General features: G+C 43.0%; 1 protein-coding gene across 7 annotated transcripts in view; it reads right to left on the bottom strand.

Moving 5' to 3' along the window:
- The window catches only part of SYTL3 (synaptotagmin like 3), a 93,641-nt gene that overhangs the window by 40,400 nt on the left and 33,763 nt on the right, over positions 1-19,478 (bottom strand). For all 7 annotated transcript variants that reach the window (XM_025422640.3, XM_025422636.3, XM_025422638.3 and 4 more), the window contains one exon: positions 16,690-16,754. In XM_025422640.3, the coding sequence (XP_025278425.1) occupies positions 16,690-16,754 (65 nt within the window). The remainder of the gene's footprint in view (positions 1-16,689; positions 16,755-19,478) is intronic.

Raw genomic sequence — 19,478 nt, 5'->3', positions numbered from 1 at the left:
TTGAGGGACTGAGTCCCACACTGGGCTCCACACTCAGCAAGGAGTCTGCTTGAGATTCTCTCTCTCCCTCTGTCCCTCCTCCCCCTGCTCTCTCTCTTGCACAGGATTTCTCTCTCTCAAAAAAAAAAAAGTAATAAAATAACAACACACATAACTTCAGGGAGAAAATGCTGATAAAAGGGTGCCCTCTAAGGTGTCCTGAGAGGTGAGGTGCCTGGAAGCAGCGGCCCTGCTGTGCTGCTCAGGCTGCCTCATTAGGCCAGAGGCTTTGCAAAGGAGCAGCTGTGGGTCAGGGTGGGGAGCCTAGGCTTCCAGGGCACATTCTCGAAGGCACAGCTGCCATCCTCTAGCAGCTGATGTGTGCCCTGTGCTGTGTGCCACGCTCCACATGCATGTGCTTCTTGAGTGGTCACTGGGTGTCATTTCAATGTCATCAGTGAAAACTAAGCCTTAGGGACATTCTTGCAACAGGCCCAAAGTCACCGTCTACAAATGACAAAACTGCCTTTTGCACCATAACTTGCCTACTGAGGGGGATACAAACAAGTTAGGGAAGAGCAGACCAGTGACTGGTACATGGGGTGGGGGTGGGGGTGCGGTTACCATTCTCTCCACTTTTCTCAAGTGTGAAGATTTTCATGATAAAAAGCAAAGAGGAGGGCAGCCCAGGTGGCTCAGCAGTTTTTTTTGTTTGTTTTGTTTTTGTTTTTAAAGAATTAGATTTTTTTATTTATTAGACATAGAGAGAGAGAGAGAGAGGCAGAGACACAGGCAGAGGGAGAAGCAGGCTCCATGCCGGGAGCCGAACGCGGGACTCGATCCCAGGACTCCAGGATTGTGCCCTGGGCCAAAGGTAGGCACCAAACCGCCGAGCCACCCAGGGATCCCGGCTCAGCAGTTTAGTGCCTCCTTCAGCCTGGGGCGCGATCCTGGAGACCAGGGATCGAGTCCCACGTCGGGCTCCCTGCAGGGAGCCTGCTTCTCCCTCTGCCTGTGTCTCTGCCTCTCTGTGTGTGTCTCTCATGAATAAATAACATCTTTAAAAAAAAGCGAGGGGGGAAACAACCACTTATAAACCAATGGCCAACTCCTTGGAAACTCTGAGATTTCTTTTTTTTTTTTTTTTTTTTCTGAGATTTCTTAATTGAGAAATGCTTTCTATTTGTCACAGGTATCTCACCCTGCTTAAACCAAGAAATGAAGCCTGTGTCCCTGGGTTGGGGCATCCAGCCTGGGGTGTGAGGGCCCTCGGGGACAGAGGGGCCAGGCTGGGAGGGTGCCAGCAGTGCCTACCCGCTCCCCCTCAGGCTCCCACGTCTCTCCTAGCCCTGCCCCCTTCCCCCTCCAACCCCACTCCAGAGCACAGGAAGTGCTGTCCTTTGCTTACAGCTCACTGTCTAGGTGAATACAACAGATAATGAATGAACATCCTCGACCAGCAGCCAAGGCTGCTATGGGTTGAGTTGTATCACTTGAAAAGACATGTTGAAGTCCTCACCTTTTTTTTTTTTTTTTTAAGGTTTATTGATTTATTTTTGAGGTGGGAGAGGGGCAGAGGGAGAAGGAGAGAGAGAGAATCTCGATCAGACTCCCCGCTCAGTGGGGACCCAGACACAGGGCTCCATTCCACAACCCTGAGATCATGATCTGAGTTGGAATCAAGAGCTGGATGCTTAACAGACGGAGCCACCCAGGCTCCCCAAAGTCTTAATCTTTAGTACCTGTGACCATGACCTTATTTGGAGATAGTCTTTGCAGAGCAAGCTAAGGGGAGGTCATTAGGATAGGCCCTAATCCAATATGACTAATGCTCTTATAAAAAGGGAAAACATGGACACAGAGGTGGATGGGCACACAGGGAAGACAATGTGAAAACAGCCATGTGACAACAGAAGCAGAGACTGGAGTCATGTGTCTACCAGCCAATGGTTGTCAAGGACAGGCAGGAGGCAGCTGGAGCTATGAGAGGCAGGGAGAGACCCTACCCTGGAGCTGGCCAAGGGAGTGGCCCCTTGACATCTGAGTTTTGGCCTTCCAGCCCCCAGAATAGTGAGACAACACATTTCTGCTGTTTGAAGCCACCAATGCTTGTTCTAATAGCCAGAGGAAAAGACCTATAGAGGTCCTTTGTGATTGAGTCCCTCCCTGCCTCTCCAGGGTCACCCTCCACTATTTAGAGTATGTATCACCTGTCCCATCCGTAGGTCATGGAGAAGATGCCTGGTGTCCACTAGACTGTTCTTCCATGCTCCTCGCTCACGTGCCTTCCCACCTCAGCTGGTGTTTTCCTCTCCGGGATCCTGAGCCTGTCCTCACCCGGCTGGCCCCTTCACGGTTGCCACGCACACTTCACTAACATTCCTCTGACTGTACTGTGATTATGAGCATCTGTGTTGGTCTCCCCGACTGGACAGTGAACACTTTGAGGATACAGGTCTCGTCTTACATATCTTGGTGTCGCCAGCACCAGCAGAGGGTTTGTTGTGTGGGGTGGTGGTTACAAATACAACAGCAGCAACCAGAACTATCTTAACAATAAGCGTCAGCTCCTCATTTGAGCCATATGACCAAACACGTATGAAAAGAAGGTCACCGGGGCGCTTGGTGGGTGGTTCAGTTGATTAAGCATCCGACTCTTGATTGATTTCAGCTCAGGTCATGATCTCAGAGCTGTGAGACAAAGTCCCAGGTTGGTTCTGAGCTCAGCATGGAGTCTGCTTGAGATGTTCTCTCTCTCTCTCTCTCTCTCTCTCCATCTGCCCCTCCCCCCAACTTGAGTTTGCATGTGCTCTCTCTCCAATAAATAAATAAATCTTTTTTTAAAAAAGAGGCAGCCATCATTTTTTTTTTCACAACTTGGCTTACATGTGCCTCACCCATTCACTCACATTCACTGAGTAGAAAACACAGGAGCACTTTACAGAGGTAAGGAAGACACAATCTCTGCTCACACACAGGAGCTCACAGTGCTGTAGGGATCCATACCAACCACAGAGCACCTGTGGTTTCTAGATCTAATGCCAGTCCTGCAGCTGGCACAAGCATGTCTATGACAAGTCATTATCTACCTATGCACTACTTCTTGATCTAAAAAAAAAAAAAATAGAGATAAGGCACCTTATATCAATTGCTCATGAAAACTCTTATAGAATGGATGCCCATCTCAGCTGGACTTCATTGTCATGCTGGTCAAGCACACTAACTGCCAAGCTGCTGGTGCCCTGGACCACTGGCCCTGCAGCAGCTGCCATGCCCTGCTACCCTAATATTTGGCACTTAGGTGACATGGTTCATGGGGAAGAAGGCACAGAATAGACTTTGTGGAACGATCCAGGGAAACTCAGCCAACCCAGCAAATCATGTCCAGTGGCCAAGTGGCCTCATGTTCTGAACTGTGGGATCTGTGTGGGTTCTTCTTCTTCCAAGACATTACCATGAACTTCCCCTGCTACACCGAAGGACCCCCACAGCAACCCTTTGTTAGAAAAATCATACATGACCATACAGTCGTGTGGGATCCAGCTGTGGAGCTAACAGACCATCACACAGAAGGGTGGCCTGGCCCATAACCACCTCTTTGCTGCTGCCTATGCAGGGGCAATAGCATCCTAGGTAGGAAACCACACCCTGGAATTCCAGGTGTGACCCAAAGCAAAAGACAGGTGGGGCTACTCTACATGGAGCCTCCCTGGAAACAATGCAAATGTGCCCCTCCCTCAAAATACTTTTGTCTGACCCCTAGGAGTTGGTTGCAACCTATGGATTTTGTTAAAACAACTTATTTTGCTGATTCTTCCAGAAAAATCATCACATTAAGCACACAAATCTCAGATGTCTATGATGTGAACTGTACTCCCACTTAGATGTGGCTCCTTAACACAATGTGATTATGTACAACTGTATATGGCAGTTCTGATAGTTGGTCCACACTAGAGCTTGAGTATTTTAAATTCTAGGAGAGGCAAATAAAAGCAGGGTTTCAGAGTGGTGTTAGACAATTACAGTGTGTTTTAGGACATTTTCCTTAATAGGAAACAAAAAGTCCCTAAAACAACAAAGTTTCAAACTAATTTTTGGCTCACATGTGCAAAATGGAAAATGTCTTAAAAAATTTTGACCTAGAAATCCCTCAATATATGAAGAATCATGATATCCCATCATAGATGGTTTTGGAGCTGGACTCCAGAGCCATTTTTAAATATATTTTAGTCCTTAGAGAAGCTTTGAGCTGAAACAGCACTGGAGCCAAGCCACTACCCCAGGATGAAAGAAGACAAAGTGCACAACCATGAATCAGCAACTAATGCCTTCCAGGAGAACAAAAATTAATAATAGTAGATTTATAATCCTGCTGGCAGAAAACATCTCTCATCCGGTGTCCTTTTGCTATTAGACATTACTCTTCTGCTTAGTCACAAGAGAGAAAAAATAATTTTTTCTCTTAATTAAGCTTCCTATATTCTATCAACAGAAATTCTGGATGGCTTCCATGTTAATAACAATCACCAGGAGCTGAGCAGTAACTCTTCCACGAAGACAAGCTTAAGGCTGCTAGTTATAGCAACTGGCGCAGGTTTGTTGAGGACCTGGGGACAACAGATTGCTTTCTGGTGTTCTTTGATTTTCTCCGAAAATTGAATGTAGATTTTAGGAGTCCTCTAAGCTAAAGAATTTAGATCTTAATCCCTTATCAGATATGTGATTTGCAATTATTTCCTTCCATTCCATGGGTCACCTTTATACTCTATTGACAGCATCCTTTGATATACAAGCTTTTCATTTTGCTGTAGCCTCATTTGTCCATTTACTTTCTGTTGCCTGTGGCTTTGGCATCACATCTTGAAATCACCGCCAAAGCCAATGTCTTCCTTCCCTCTGAGTTTTTCTTCTAAGAGCTTTATAGTTTTAGGTCTGTTGTCCATCTTGAGTTAATTTTTGTAGGGTGTTAGGTAGGGGTCCAACTTCATTCTTTCACATGTGAATCTCCAGTTTTCCCAGCACCATTTACTAACAAGGCTGATCTTTCCATCTTGAATGATACGTTTAGAGTCATTTGGTTACATATTCAAGAGTTTCTTAGGGGTGCTCTAGATATTTCCATTGGTCTCTTTGCCTGCCCTTATGCCAGGGCCACACTATTTGGATTACTGTACCTTCATAGTAAGTTTTGAAATTGGGAAGTGTGGTTGGTATGGATCCCTACAGCACACTTTTTCTTTTTCAAGAAACAGACCAAATAACCCAATTTTATACAAGGGCATGGGACTTCGTTCAATAGACAATATAGAAGTGGCCAATCAGCACATGAAAAGATGTTCGACAACACTAATCATTAGGGAAATGCAAATCAAAACACTAATGATACAACCATATGGAAAACAGTGTGGAGGGACATTTAGGTGCTCAGTGGTTGAGCGTCTGCCTTCTGCTCAGAGTGTGATCCCAGGATGCTGGATCGAGTCCCACATCAGGCTCCCTGCGGGGAACCCGCTTCTCCCTCTGTCTATGTATCTGCCTCTTTCTGTGTGTGTCTCATGAATAAATGAATAAATCTGAAAAAAAAAAAAAACAGTGTGGAGATTCCTTCAAAAAAAATTAAGAATGGAACTATTATATGATCTAGCAATCCCACACAGGGCATATATCTGAAGATGCAATCACTATCTCAAAGAGATAGTTGTACTCCCATGTTCATTACAACTCTGTTCACACTAGCCAAGATATGGAAACAAATTAAGTGTCCTTTAACTGATGAATGGTTAAAAAAAATGTGGTATATATTAAAATGGAATACTGGGGCACCTGGGTGGCACAGTCGGTTGAGTGTCTAACTCTTGGTTTCATCTCAGGTCATGATCTCAGGGTCGTGAGATCGAGCCTTGTGTGGGGCTCCACGCTTGGTGTGGAGTCTGCTTGGGCTTCTCTCCCTCTCTCTCTCTCCCTCTGCCCCTCCCCCATTGCACTCTCTTCTCTAATATGAATAAGTTCTGGGAATCTAATATATAGTCACCATGGTGATCACAGTTAACAATACTGTAAGTTGCTATGAGAGCAGAGTGTTCTCACCATAATGATGGCAAAATTATAATTGTGTGATGTGAAGGATGTGTTAACAAACCTTATGTGGTAAATTTTTTGAAATATCTATATGTATCAAATCATCAAAACAAAATTCATACAGAGAATAAAATAAGTGTCAGGTTAGTAGATGCCTAATAAATACTGAGGGAATGAGTTACAAAAACACAAACACATCAGGATGCCTGGGTGGCTCAGCAGTTGAGCATCTGCCTTTGGCTCAGGGTGTGATCCTGGAGTCCCAGGACCAAGTCCCACATCAGGCTCCCTTCATGGAGCCTGCTTCTCCCTCTGCCTGTGTCTCTGCCTCTCTCTGTGTGTCTCTCATGAATAAATAAATAAAATATTTTTTAAAACCCACAAACACAATGAAATACTACTTCATACCCATTGTAATGGCTATTAAAAAAAAAAAAACAGAAAATAACAAGTATCCACATGGATACAGAGAAACTGGAACCCTATGCATTGCTAGTGGGAACATAAAATGGGCAGCCACTGTAGGGAATAGTATGGTGGTCACTCAAAAAATTAAATGTAGAATTGCCATTTGATCCAGCAATGCCACTTCTGGGTATAAACACAAAAGAACTGAAAGCAAGAAGTTGAACAGGCATTTGCACACCCATGTTCATAGCAACACTGTTCACGATAGCCAAAATGTGGGAGCTACCCCAGTACGCTTCAGATGAATGGATAAACAAAATGCAGTATATACACACAATGGAATTTCATTTAGTCTTAAAAGGAAGAAAATTCTGGCACATGCTACAACACAGATTGACCTTGAAGACATCATAAGTGAAATAAGAAAGACACAAAGGACAAATATACTATGCTTCTACTTACATGAGGACCTGCTGTAGTCAAACTCATAGAGTCAGAGAGCAGAATGTGGTCACCAGGGGCTGGCTAGGAGGAAGCCCAGATAGTATGTGTTTAATGGGAAAGAGAGTGTTGGTTTTGCAAGATGACAAAGTCCTGGAGATGGATGGTGGTGATGGTTGCACAATGTTGTGAATGTGCTTGATGCCACTGAACTCTACACTTAAAAACAGTTAAAATGGGAAATTTTATGTTATGTCTATTCTACTGCAATAAAACAATAAGCATGGAGTTCTTAAACACAAAATGATTTCTCATTTAAGTATGTATGTGTCTGGTCTTCCAAAAAAACATATTCACATAAGGAGATAACCTAATGTCCAATAGTCAAGATATTCTCTAGAAACTACCCTAATCAATAATCTGATCTCAACCTATGAACACATGAATTCTTAACTAGAGATGATTTCATCTTGGTTGCCCATTCTGTTCATAAACAGGGAAATAATGATGGTCACTAAAATGTGGTGCCATTACCAGCCTATCACATAGAGCTGAGGGCAGCACACTTTCTGCAGAGTCAGGTTTAAAAAAGTGTAGGCTTTGCCAGCATACAATCTCTGCTGCAACCACTCAACCACATTGTATTGCAAAGCCAGCCACAAATAGAAAGGATCGAGCATGGTTGTGTTCCAATAAAACTTTACATAAACAGCCAATGGGCCACATGTGGCTTGTGTTAGCTTGCTAACCCCCAACAGAGCAAGTAGTAGTAAGTAAAATAAAATACTGACTAGCCCAATAACTAGCCCATGTAATCATGCTTTCCCTCCATGTTAGAAGCAACGGATCAAAATCCAACAGCAGATAGGGAGGTAGTCATGACAAGACCAAAAACGTAAACTGCTGAGGGTGGCCTCATCATCAAGAGGTGGGGGACAGTGGTGGAGGCAGAGACACAGAAATGGTCCTGGTAGGGAATGCTGGTGCTCAGAAAGCAGCAAGGATATTCTAAAGGCTTGGGGAGGTATTTGAGATATTTGAATACAGGGGGCAAAAATCTGGGTTGAGTTGATGTATTCAAAGCACCTTGGACAATCTAAGCAATTCAAGTTTTGAGTTGCTACTATGAACAAAGCCAAAGACATCATGAAATCAAAGATGGCTAAACTCAAGAACTTGCTTTCAGAATATTCTTACCTAGAAACACTGGATGAGAACGAATGGTTTGAAGGTCAAGGTCTTACTTCACACGGTAATCATAAAATCTGACTTGACAGTCTCTGTTCTAACTGATTTAAATGGACCACTCTGCAAATCTGTCAGGAATATGAGCAGCAATCCAATCAGTTGAGAAAAATCACTTCTAGGGCCCACACTCCCTCCTGTGAGTATGTGTTCATTTTGTCTTTCCCCTGAAGGAGAGTAGTGAGAAGGAAATATTCAGGAGATAAGATGCCAGTTTCTTTAAAATAAGACAAAGGTATATTCAAAATTATGTATACAGGAAATAAACATGATTTCATAAAGACACCCTCTCATGAATGTAAGTACACAACTAGGCACTTGATCTGTAACCTCCAGAAAGCTTTACTTAATCATCTTGGCAAAATCCACCTGTTGAATTGCATGGGTGGGAGGTCTTTACTGAGCCAGCAAGCAGAGAGGCAATGAAGGCAGGGCCTTATGGTATGGTCACCCCTATTTACTCATACCTACTTCTTTTAATTCGTGAGCCCGAGTGCTCCAGCCCCCACACAGCCAGTCCTGCTAGCTGTTCTCATAGTCCTACAATCAGATGGGCCATATCCAAGCTGCCCACTAGAAGTATAATACTCTAAAAAGTTACATGAAGAATTAAATCAGGGATCCCTGGGTGGCACAGCGGTTTGGCGCCTGCCTTTGGCCCGGGGCGCGATCCTGGAGACCCGGGATCGAATCCCACGTCGGGCTCCCTGCATGGAGCCTGCTTCTCCCTCTGCCTGTGTCTCTGCCTCTCTGTCTCTCTCTGTGTGGCTATCATGAATAAATAAAATCTTTAAAAAAAAAAAAAAAAGAATTAAATCACATTTACTACTGGGAGGGGGTGATAAAACTTCTTCTTCTTCATGGTTATGAGACACAATATGTCCCTGGTTAGCTAGATAATGGATCATTGAGACCATTATGAGAGGCTATATCAAGGTACGGCCTTCCCAAACTATTTTATTTCCCAAATACTAACAATGAAGTGTAAGTCACAACAAATTGTTTATATATAATATTTAACCATTCTGAAACTTGAAAAATATAGTAACTCGAAAAAATATAGAAACTTGAAAAAAAAATAGTATTGTCATCTTTCTGCCCTTAAACTCAAAGATCAAGTAATAAAATGTCACGGTTGTTAAAAAACAAAACCAAAGAAACCCAAAGAAAGTAAAACACACATTCACAGCAAGGAGCCAGAAGAGGGCGCTGTCTTTATAAGTTTAGCAGATGCCCCCCAAAATAAGATCAGTTTTCAGTTTCGGTTCTGTTATTAGTGATCTAGAAAAGTGTCATCATAATTGTTTACTATATTTGCTACTTTACCAGTGGCTCTCAAACTTAACATGCATAAAAACTTATTTGGGGACTTGTTAAATACACATTCTTGAGTCACACCTGGTCCCATGGGATCAGGAACTTTGAATTTGAAACAGCTTGCTGCTGATCCTGAAGCAGGGTTCCCAGAAGCCACAGTAAAAACCCTCAGTGCAGAGATGGCCAACTGCCTGAGGGTGGAGAGGCAGGAGGTGATGATACCAGATGGCTGGGTAGCTAGCTGCCTACGCAACACTCAGACCCTACAAAGGTCTCTATGTTCTGATCATTCTGATGCACCCCAGATGAACTGCAAATACGGTATACAAGGAATTATTTTAAGACAATGAAACCAAATATCAAATTCTAAAATCTTAGAGGAGGGAAAAAGCCAGTCTATAATCAGAAAAAAAAATTAAGAAAAGCATCTATATTTTTAAAATATTTTTAAATATTTAAAATATTTTTTGTACCATCTAGCTGCAAAATGAAAAATTGGAGTTCATCTTTTCTTGCTTTTAAATCTTTTTAAGGATTGGAAAAGTAACACAACAAACTGCTACAATTAATATCAGTTATTCTTTGTTGGATTATTACTTATCCTTTGTCTACTTTCAAGGAAATTTGGGGAGCATTTACCTTAAAAGGCACATATCCAATAGAACCCTTAAAATAGGCATATAAAAAGGAAGCGGGGTGACAGAGGGCATAATGATTCCTAGAATTCCTTTGATGGGACATGAAATTTGGCTCTAAGTTTCTGGATGCTAAAGAGGAACAGAGCTCTCTGTAGCCATAGGTATCTTCTCCCGGCTAAGTTCTAGTATTGGGTACTATTACAGAGAACATCGCCTGGGGTCTGCAAGTAGCTCCATCCTTACTTCATTCATTCACTCACTCACTTATTTACTCATAGCTCCAACCCTCAAATGATTATAGCAGAAAAGTTAGAGTTGACTGAATACATCTAAGAAAAAACTTATGTCAAAAAACGTAACGATTAGGTGCAGCTAACAGGATAGAGAGCTAAGAGCCTTAACATACAAAGAATGCCAGAAGTTCAAACAAGTAGGAAATATTCAACTCCACTAGTAATTAGATTAATCCAAATGAAAACAACAGTTAATTGTTTCAGACTACCCTAATGTTGTTTTTTTTTTTTTTAAATCAAACTGATAAGGTTTGGATTGTTTTAAGAATAATCCCTACAGGTAAGGAGGGTACACCCTTCTCAGAGGCAATGTTCCTAACCTCTCATTTTATCCTTCTTTTTCTAGAAATGTTCAGAGATGTACCAAAGATTTACCTACAAAGATGTCCATTGCACTTTTATTTATTATTTTGATATTATAAACTCCCAAAAACATAATTCAAAACTGGAAGATTCCTCACTGTACAACAATAGTGATTTGGTTCAATAAATGAAGTCATGGGGATCCCTGGGTGGCTCAGCGGTTTAGCACCTGCCTTCGGCCCAGGGCATGGTCCTGGAGTCCCAGGATCCAGTCCTGCATGCGGCTCCTTGCGTGGAGCCTGCTTCTCCCTCTGCCTGTGTCTCTGCCTTTCTCTCTGTCTCTCATGAATGAATGAATGAATGAATGAATGAATGAATAAAGTCATATTCCAACATTGGGGTAAGATGTAGTCATCTGAAATTATATTGTTGATGATGGATAGGATATGGAATAATGTTCTTCATAAATTATGTAAAGAAATAGTATAAAACTATATATACAATTGGGTCCCAATTATATAAATTAGCTTGGTTCATATAAAATTGCCTTTATTCAATCATTTTTACCTAAAAACATCAATTTTTAATAGTTTAATCTCAATACTTTTAAAAATGTGTGTGCATGTGTATATATGTGTATATTTGTATATATATTCACACACACGCATAAACCCTCACAGACATAGATATTCATAGATGTTCACCAAAGAACGGAAATGATGTACACCAAAATGTTAACAAACGTTTTCAGGGTGAAGTCATTGTATTTTTAACATTATTTGTTATGCTTTTCTTTACTTCTCAAATTTTTTAAATGAATATATGTTACTTTTACATTCAGAGTCAATGTAATTTGGAATCCTGTTTCAAGGGATAGGAGTTTGTGGTGACCAGAGCGTGGCAGGACAGCTCATGTACCCTGCCAGGGTGGTGTAAATGAGCACACACTTCCCGGAAGGCAATTTGGCAGAACATAGTTAAGCCTTTCAAGTGTTCACACATTTGACCAGTCATTCTTTTTCTTAGAATCTACCCAAACGAAATAAACAGAGATACCAAGATACCTGTACAGGATGTTCATCACAGAGTTATCTGTGATACAAAATTTTGAATACAATGATAAACTGACAAGATAGTGCATCCATCTGATATATTTTAAATATGCATTGGGACAGCTCTTAGTAGCATAAGAAAATGTTTGTGCTATATTGAATGTTAAAAGGAAGATTAAAATCTACATATGGCCTGATCATAAATCTGTTTAAAAGATTTGTAAGTCTAAGGGTGCTTGGTTGGCTCAGTCGGTGGAGCATGCAACCCTTGATCTTAGGGTTATGACTTTGAGCCCCATGTTTTGGGAGTAGAGATTATTTAAAAAGAAAATCTTCATTTAAAAAATTTAAGTCTGGGGGAACCCCAAGTGGCTCAGCGGTTTAGCACCTGCCTTCAGCCCGGGGCGTGATCCTGGAGACCCAGGATCGAGTCCCACATTGGGCACCCTGCATGGAGCCTGCTTCTCCCTCTGCCTGTGTCTCTGCCTCTCTCTTCTCTCTCCCTCTCTCTCATGAATAAATAAATAATTAAAAAAAATTTAAGTCTGTATGTGCACACACACATGCACAACATCACCTAGAAAGAAGTCTGGAAGACAGAGAGAGAGAGTGTGTGTGTGTAATTAACAGTAGTTTGTTGAGTAGTGGATTTTTATTGACTTCTGTATACCGTTCTGAATTTCTGAAATATTCTGAAGTACATTACTTCTATAATTGGATAATGAACAATTTATTTTAAAAGGGAAAAGAAAGCTCCCTCTTTACAAAGTGGAGGCTGGAATGCGGACAGGGCAGGTGGAGTCTTGGGGACCAGGTAGGAGCTACTGCGTTAGAAGTGGAGATGAAGAGTGGGGCAAAGATTCAAGAGACTGGGGAGGCAGAAATGTCAGGATCTGCTGACTGGTTGGGGGAGGGAATCGGGTATGAGTCTTAGGTGTGTGGATTAGGATACGGCATACAGGCTAGGGTGGCCAGCTTCCTGGTGGGCTGCAGGGCCCCTGGTCTCCTGATGTATCCTATGCCATCCCTCCCACCCTGAACAAGACCTATGTCACCACAGGACACAGCAGAAATGACAGCATGTGCTTTCTGAAGCAAGGCCATAAAAGAGATTGACAGGGACAGAAAGTAGAAAGTAGAATAGAGGGGCACCTGGGTGGCTCAGTCTGTTAAGTGTCGATGTTTGGCTCAGGTCATGATCCGGGGTCCTGGGATCAAGTCCCGTGGAGGGCTCCCTCTCAGTGGGGAGTTTGCTTCTCTCCCTCCCTCTGCCCATCCATCTGCTTGTGCTCTCTCTCTCAAGTAAAGTATTTTAATCCAAAAAAAACCAGAAGTTCCTAGGAGTTCTGCAGAGGTGAGGAAAGGGGAGATATGGGAGGAGGAAGAAGTCCCGAGGATGAATGGTGCTGATGGTTATACAACAAAGTAAATGCAGCAGATGCCATTGAACTGTATGGTTAAAAATGGTTAAGATGGTAAATTTTATGTTGTATATATTTGACCATAATTAAAAATAATTCAATATAAAAAGGTCGGGCTCTGTCTTTGTCTCTCTGGCCCTCCTGCCCTGGGGGAAGCCGGCCACCACCGTGAACACACCCAAGCAGCCCTGCCCAGAGGCCCCAGGGGTGGAGGACCCCAGGCCTCCTGCCATCAGCAGCACCAGCACACCTGGTATGTGCATGAACCCTGGAGAAAGCAGATCCTCCAGCTCCAGTTTCTGTCTTCAGCTGAAGGCCATATAAAGACCCTATAGAATAATACTGATTATTTTAACCCACCACATTTTGGGCAAATTTGTGGTCCAGCAATGGAAAGAGGCACAGATTTGGGCCGCCTTGCACCCTTTTGTGTCTCGAACGACCATCTCGTTTTCCAACTTCCAATCAGGATATTGAAGGTGGAAAGAGCGGCGTTCACACTGTTAGAGCAAACACTAGGTAATACGCAGAATCTCGGTCTCAAACACATGGGAGAGCAGGGGTTGCAGTGGGCTCCCCACCAGAGGTGCCAGAGAGCGGGAGGGCGGCAGTGACCCAGTGCATCGCCCCGTGACCCAGGGTCAGCTTCCTGCATTTAAACCACCGCTGGGGGCCCACAGGCTTCCTTTTTTGCCTTCTTTCCTCCAGTAACACCTGCTTCACCGATTCCCTAAATTAGATCCTCCCTGCTCAAATCCCCACGTGGTTTCTATTTTCCTAACTGGCCCTCGGCAGATACAGCGCATGGACTCGAGTCAACTCAGTTTTGTGCCACCTTGTCTGTAGAGCACAGATGTCAGTAAGGTGCAGAGCCACCTGTCCACATGAGCCATCATCTCACCCTCGTGGCCTTTCCCTACTTGTCGCCTCCCAACCTCCACCCACCTGTGCTCACGAGACTGCTTGAGTACTGGGCCCAGCACAGCACTTTTCTTGGTCTCCCCATGCCTTCTGAGCCCACCTCGCCTACAATCAGACAGTAAGAAAATGAGACACCTCAGCATTTGAGGAAGCAATTGTAGAAGGGTCAAGAATTTGGTGTTTTCTTTTGTGCTGGTTGTTTCTTTTATACCTTGGGAGAAACAATAAAAGGATAATTTATTCTCAGGTTGACTTTCATTGTCTGCTTTTTTTTTTTTCTTGATATTTTCATTCTGGTGGAAAGTCACTGGACAAAATAAGAAAAACCTGGGAGTTCAGGTTCATTCCTAGCCTATTCCTCTTATGTCAGGTGGCCACCATGCCAGCCTACTGCTTCCACTCACTTCTACTCACCAGAAGAGCAACCAGGGGCACCTGGGTGGCTCAGTGGTTGAGCATCTGCCTTTGGCTCAGGTGGTGATCCCAGGGCCCTGGGACTGAGCAGGGATCCTGCTTCTCCCTCTGCCTCTCTCTCTGTGTGTGTCTCATGAGTAAATAAATAAAAATCTTATTAAAAAAAAAAAGGAAGAGTGCCAGAAAGATGATGAGAAGGTAAGGAGCATGCAGATACATGCACGCACATGTGTGCACATGCATGCACACACAGCCATGTTCTGGCCTGCAAATTAATTTCCCTAATCAAAACAGTGATACTAAAACTTTCAACAGTGTATTAAAAAGTTTCCAGGACAGGTCCCTGGGAGTGGAGTTGTTATTGAGGAATTCTAGAAATTTCACTCCCTACAGTCTTACCTGAACCAGGTGAAAAAGGAGACACTACCACCTGAAGAAAACCTCAGCCCCCGACAAAAAAAGTTTTAAGTACAATCTACTCCCCAACATGGGGCTCGAACTCACAACCCCATGATCTAGAGCCACATGTCTACAGACTGAGCCAGTCAGGCACCCCAACAAAAAAGTATTTTAAAAACCCAAAGCAAAGCAATAAAACGTAGACCTCATGCTGCCATGCTTGCCTAGATTATGCCCTAAATGGGGACGACAGCCCCAGGGAGGGAAAAAAGGTGATTAGTGGAGGAAACAAATCCTAGCGTGCTCCAAAAGGCCTCAGTACATGAACAGAAAAATACCTGGGATAGTCAACTTTCATGGACAGGTAGCATTTAGGAAAAAGTGTTAACAAGGCTGGGACAGGAGAGAGGGCAGTAAGGAAAAGCATTGAGAAGCACTGTCCTAGGTGAGACCATACACACTTGCTCACTCTTTTGCTTGAGCATGCCCATTAGCACCTTACTTTCTTCCAGATTTGTAATAAGCTCTGCAGAGACATCATCCTTTCTTGAGTAAGAAGAATCAGGACTATAATCCAGAGAGAATTTAATGCCGACTGAATATCAACCTTAGTTAACAGTGCCTTTTATAAGAGCTGAACGTCAACGCTCAGACAAATGGCTTCCTTTCCTTGCCAACACATTTTGGGTTGTGGCTAAATAGCTTCTTCCTTTATCTCAAATGATCACTTTTTCCAGAAAAAAAAAAAAAAGAGGGTTTCAAGTCACCCTGTTCCCTCTAGGTCAGTCTTGGCCTCTTGTGTGCGGTCCCTGCTGTCCCACATCGCAGAGGATGTGTGTTACCACTGTGAACGAATGTGATTCACAGAGCATGTGGACTCCACTTTATCTTGAGGACACATGTGTGCACCTTTGTCAGATACATTACTCTCTTGTCTGTGCAGCTCACATCCTGATGTGGCACTGCTGTTACCAAAGCACAACTAGTTTCCCTCATGGTTTCCAGTCCTAGCTACCAATTACACAGTTACATCAGCTTTGCAAACACTTTATAAGATAATCGAGGTGCCCAGACCATGTGCGTGCTTGCACTTGTTGAATCATGACAGGCCCTCACTTCCTAATCATCAATATCTGCTAAATCCTAATACCATTCACTGCCTGTAACCTTCAGTTATTCAATCATTTTAATCAAATATCATGAGCAAGGTTTCGTGCTTCGTGCTATAAGGGGCTAACACAATTTAAAAAGCACAGTTTCTGCTAATGGAAAGAAAGAGAAGTATCCAAATAATATAACATATGGCACTTTGCACAATTATGGAAAAGATGAACAAACCAGAGCTGCTGGTGTTTCAGAGGAGGAAAACCCCACTCCCACAATCAGGAAGTCTGGGAGACTCCATGGAGAGGTTAGAACTGGGGTATAGAGGGGAATACCACCAACAAAGATGCTGAGCAGTGTGGGCCAGGGGGCAGGTGCAGGAAAACAACCAAACAGAGCAGAAGGTCGAAGGGAAAGGCCTGTCTACCATGACCTGTAAAGTTTTTGTTGGTCTGTTTAAACAAACTCCATGCCCAGTGTGGAGCCCAATGTGGGGCTTGAACCCATGACCCTGAGATTAAGAACTGAACTGAGACCAAGAGTCCAACGCTTAACTGACCAAGCCACCCAGCTGCCCCAACCTGTAAAGTTTTTTTATATACAAAGTCTTAACACCAAATATTTTACAACTAGGAATATATCACTTTACTTTAGAAAAAATTTTCAGAGCATTTACCTTCTGTTGGAAATTTCTTGGCTCGTTCCTCAAAGAACCATTCTCCAGTTTTTATTTTCACATTTCTGTAAAACAAGCAGAAAGGGAGCCTCAGATAGAGACGTGGTTGGTGCTGTATTTAGCTCATAAGAGGTAGGTACATAGTATCCCATAAGATTAGTCTTGCAAGGGTTCTCAGTGTTCAAATTTCTGGCCCCATCCCCTACTTTACAGACCTCCTATACAGGTTAAGTGATCCAACCAGTTAGCAGCAAAGCTGAGAGTCTCTGCTTGGGTCCATTTTACCCTATATGTAACAGGTACATGCAATGTATACATACTAACATAGGTGTGTGACCAACATATAGTATGTACATAAGTGTTTTCTGAATAAATTTATAAGGATAGACAGAATTACCATCAAAATGATCAATTAATTATGTTTATGGCAGTAAATAATGGCAGGAAGGATAGTCAACAAAAAACCTGATGCTGTCTATTTAGCTAGGGGGAGATCATCCCTAGGATATGTTAAGGTTAGTTTGTGTTAACCACAAGGTTTACTAAGAGCTAACAGACTAGCTGAGAAGTTTCCTGAAAGGACCTGAAGTGTGCTTCATGGAGATCCGGGACCTGGGTCCAAAGTGGACCACCTGAGAAATGACCTCTTCATGCAGCAGCTACTAGGGCTCATCTGCATCCCTGCATCTCCTCCAGGCTTGGTCATGTGAGGAACAGGGCCCTTTGCTCATTGCTGGAAGCCAAATCCCAAAATACCTTGTGCTCTTGACAATTCCCAAATTTCTGGAGAAACCACCCTCAATTTCAAAAACCTTGGAAATGTAGAATTGTTGACATCCATCAGGACGTAAAAAAAAAAAAATAAACACGCAGGTGTTACAAGTTATTCACACCCTTAAAATAATGTGCCACAAAACTTGCCAATTCCCGGATGTTGAGACTTTAAGAAAAACTAAAACTTTATTAATTCTTGTCTATAAAGTATTCATCAAAATAAGTTCTCCATGAGGTTATTTTAGGCTATATATAAACTTAAATGCAGTTTTCTTAATTAATGCTTACAACTGCTGTAAATGTAAGTCAATTCACAAATATATGTTCAACTACCCGTTTTTAAGAGAAATATCCTCTTTATCTATGCAGCTCTAGTAACTGTTAGAAGACATCAACCAGCTTCTCCCCTTCAACTGATGAGAAACTGCTGTGTTCGACAATGAGTAAATAAATTGTGATTCCCAATGCTTAGTGACTAGAACAAGGGAAAAATACACAGGGCATTTATATATTGTGATAACAGAATTTTGATAACCAGTCGCTGCCATTCAGAGCCAAAATATATAAAATATTCAACTGTGATATGTCTGTAGAGAGACAGGGAAATTTTGCACCATAAAATCGAAAATCTAATCTACTAAATCAACACAAAACACTTTGGGAACTCAGCTCCTAGGAAGCTTCCCTCTGGCATGTGAAGGCAAACGGGATGAAAGCTCAGGCCAAGCGTGGAGAGATGAATGGGGCGGGCGGTGAATTCACACTCCTTGGAAGGGAGCACACCTGCACACCTGCCTGTGGGCAACTCTTCCATCTTTACCTGCAGGACAAGAGCTAACCGTGAGACGAGGAGAGTTGAGGAGCCAAATCAGAAGTGGAAGCAGGAGACCTCCATCTTTTTTTTTTTTTAATAAATTAATTTTTTATTGGTGTTCAATTTACCAACATACAGAATAACACCCAGTGCTCATCCCGTCAAGTGTCCCCCTCAGTGCCCGTCACCCATTCACCCCCACCCCCCAGGAGACCTCCATCTAATAAATGAACTCCACTTCTGGACTTTTCTGCTGGTGGTAAGTGACCTTTTCGGCCAATCTACCCGGTCACACTCTGCAGCCTGTTACTCTTGGGACTAAAAGCATCCACGTATCAGACAGGGCTGGGGATGGGGCAGGGCTCGGACTTGAAGGAGGTCAGAGCTGAGAATCCAGCAGTGAGTCAAACCACAATCCCCTATGGCCAGCCAAGGCCAGCCTAAGCAATGATTCGCAAATACCCTTCATGATGCTCCCTGTCCACACCAATCCCAAGATGCAAAAAAGGGGACCATTTGTTGCTCTTATCGTCTAAGAGGCGAGCAGACCTTGCAACAGCGAACCCATACATCTCTGTCCTTGTCAGGGCCAACGCAGGGTAGACTGACTCACAGCAACCAGAGGAAGTGTGTATTATTTCTCCCAGATGTTTGATCAAAATCTGGCTATGAAAGCTTCCTGGAACATTTTTCTGAGCTCAGCAATAGGCTAATGCTTTTACATTCCTCAGAATCAAGACTTCTTTAAAACTTGCTCAATCAATTGACAAATACATCTCAAAGGCAAAAGCCTAGGGTTGGTGGAGACAACAGAAGCCACAGTACTAAGAGAGCTGAACCTGGCGTCTGACCTTGCCCCTGACTCTGCATGAGGACCACTGGCATAAATGCCAAGCACATGGTGCAGAGCCAGCTCTAACTACCCTTCTGGAGATTCCAGCGTCCATTTCCATAGCCTTGAACTCTGCTAACACCGTCATTTCATCAGCAAACAAGAAATAACTGTTGAAAAGCACTTGGCAAATTCCAGTATACAAACGTTCTATGATACAATGAATGGATGACCCGAACAGAAAGATCGTTTGACCTGTTACTATCAGCAAGTAGTGAGCCAAACAGGCCTGTTGGAAAGCAGTTTTATTTTGCATCTAAATTACTTGCATCTGCAGATGGTTAACTGTCCCATCCACGCTTAATATTC

The sequence above is a fragment of the Canis lupus genome, chromosome 1, assembly GCF_003254725.2.
Source record: "Canis lupus dingo isolate Sandy chromosome 1, ASM325472v2, whole genome shotgun sequence".
Taxonomy (NCBI): Eukaryota; Metazoa; Chordata; class Mammalia; order Carnivora; family Canidae; genus Canis; species Canis lupus.
This window is presented reverse-complemented; position numbering and strand designations above follow the sequence as displayed.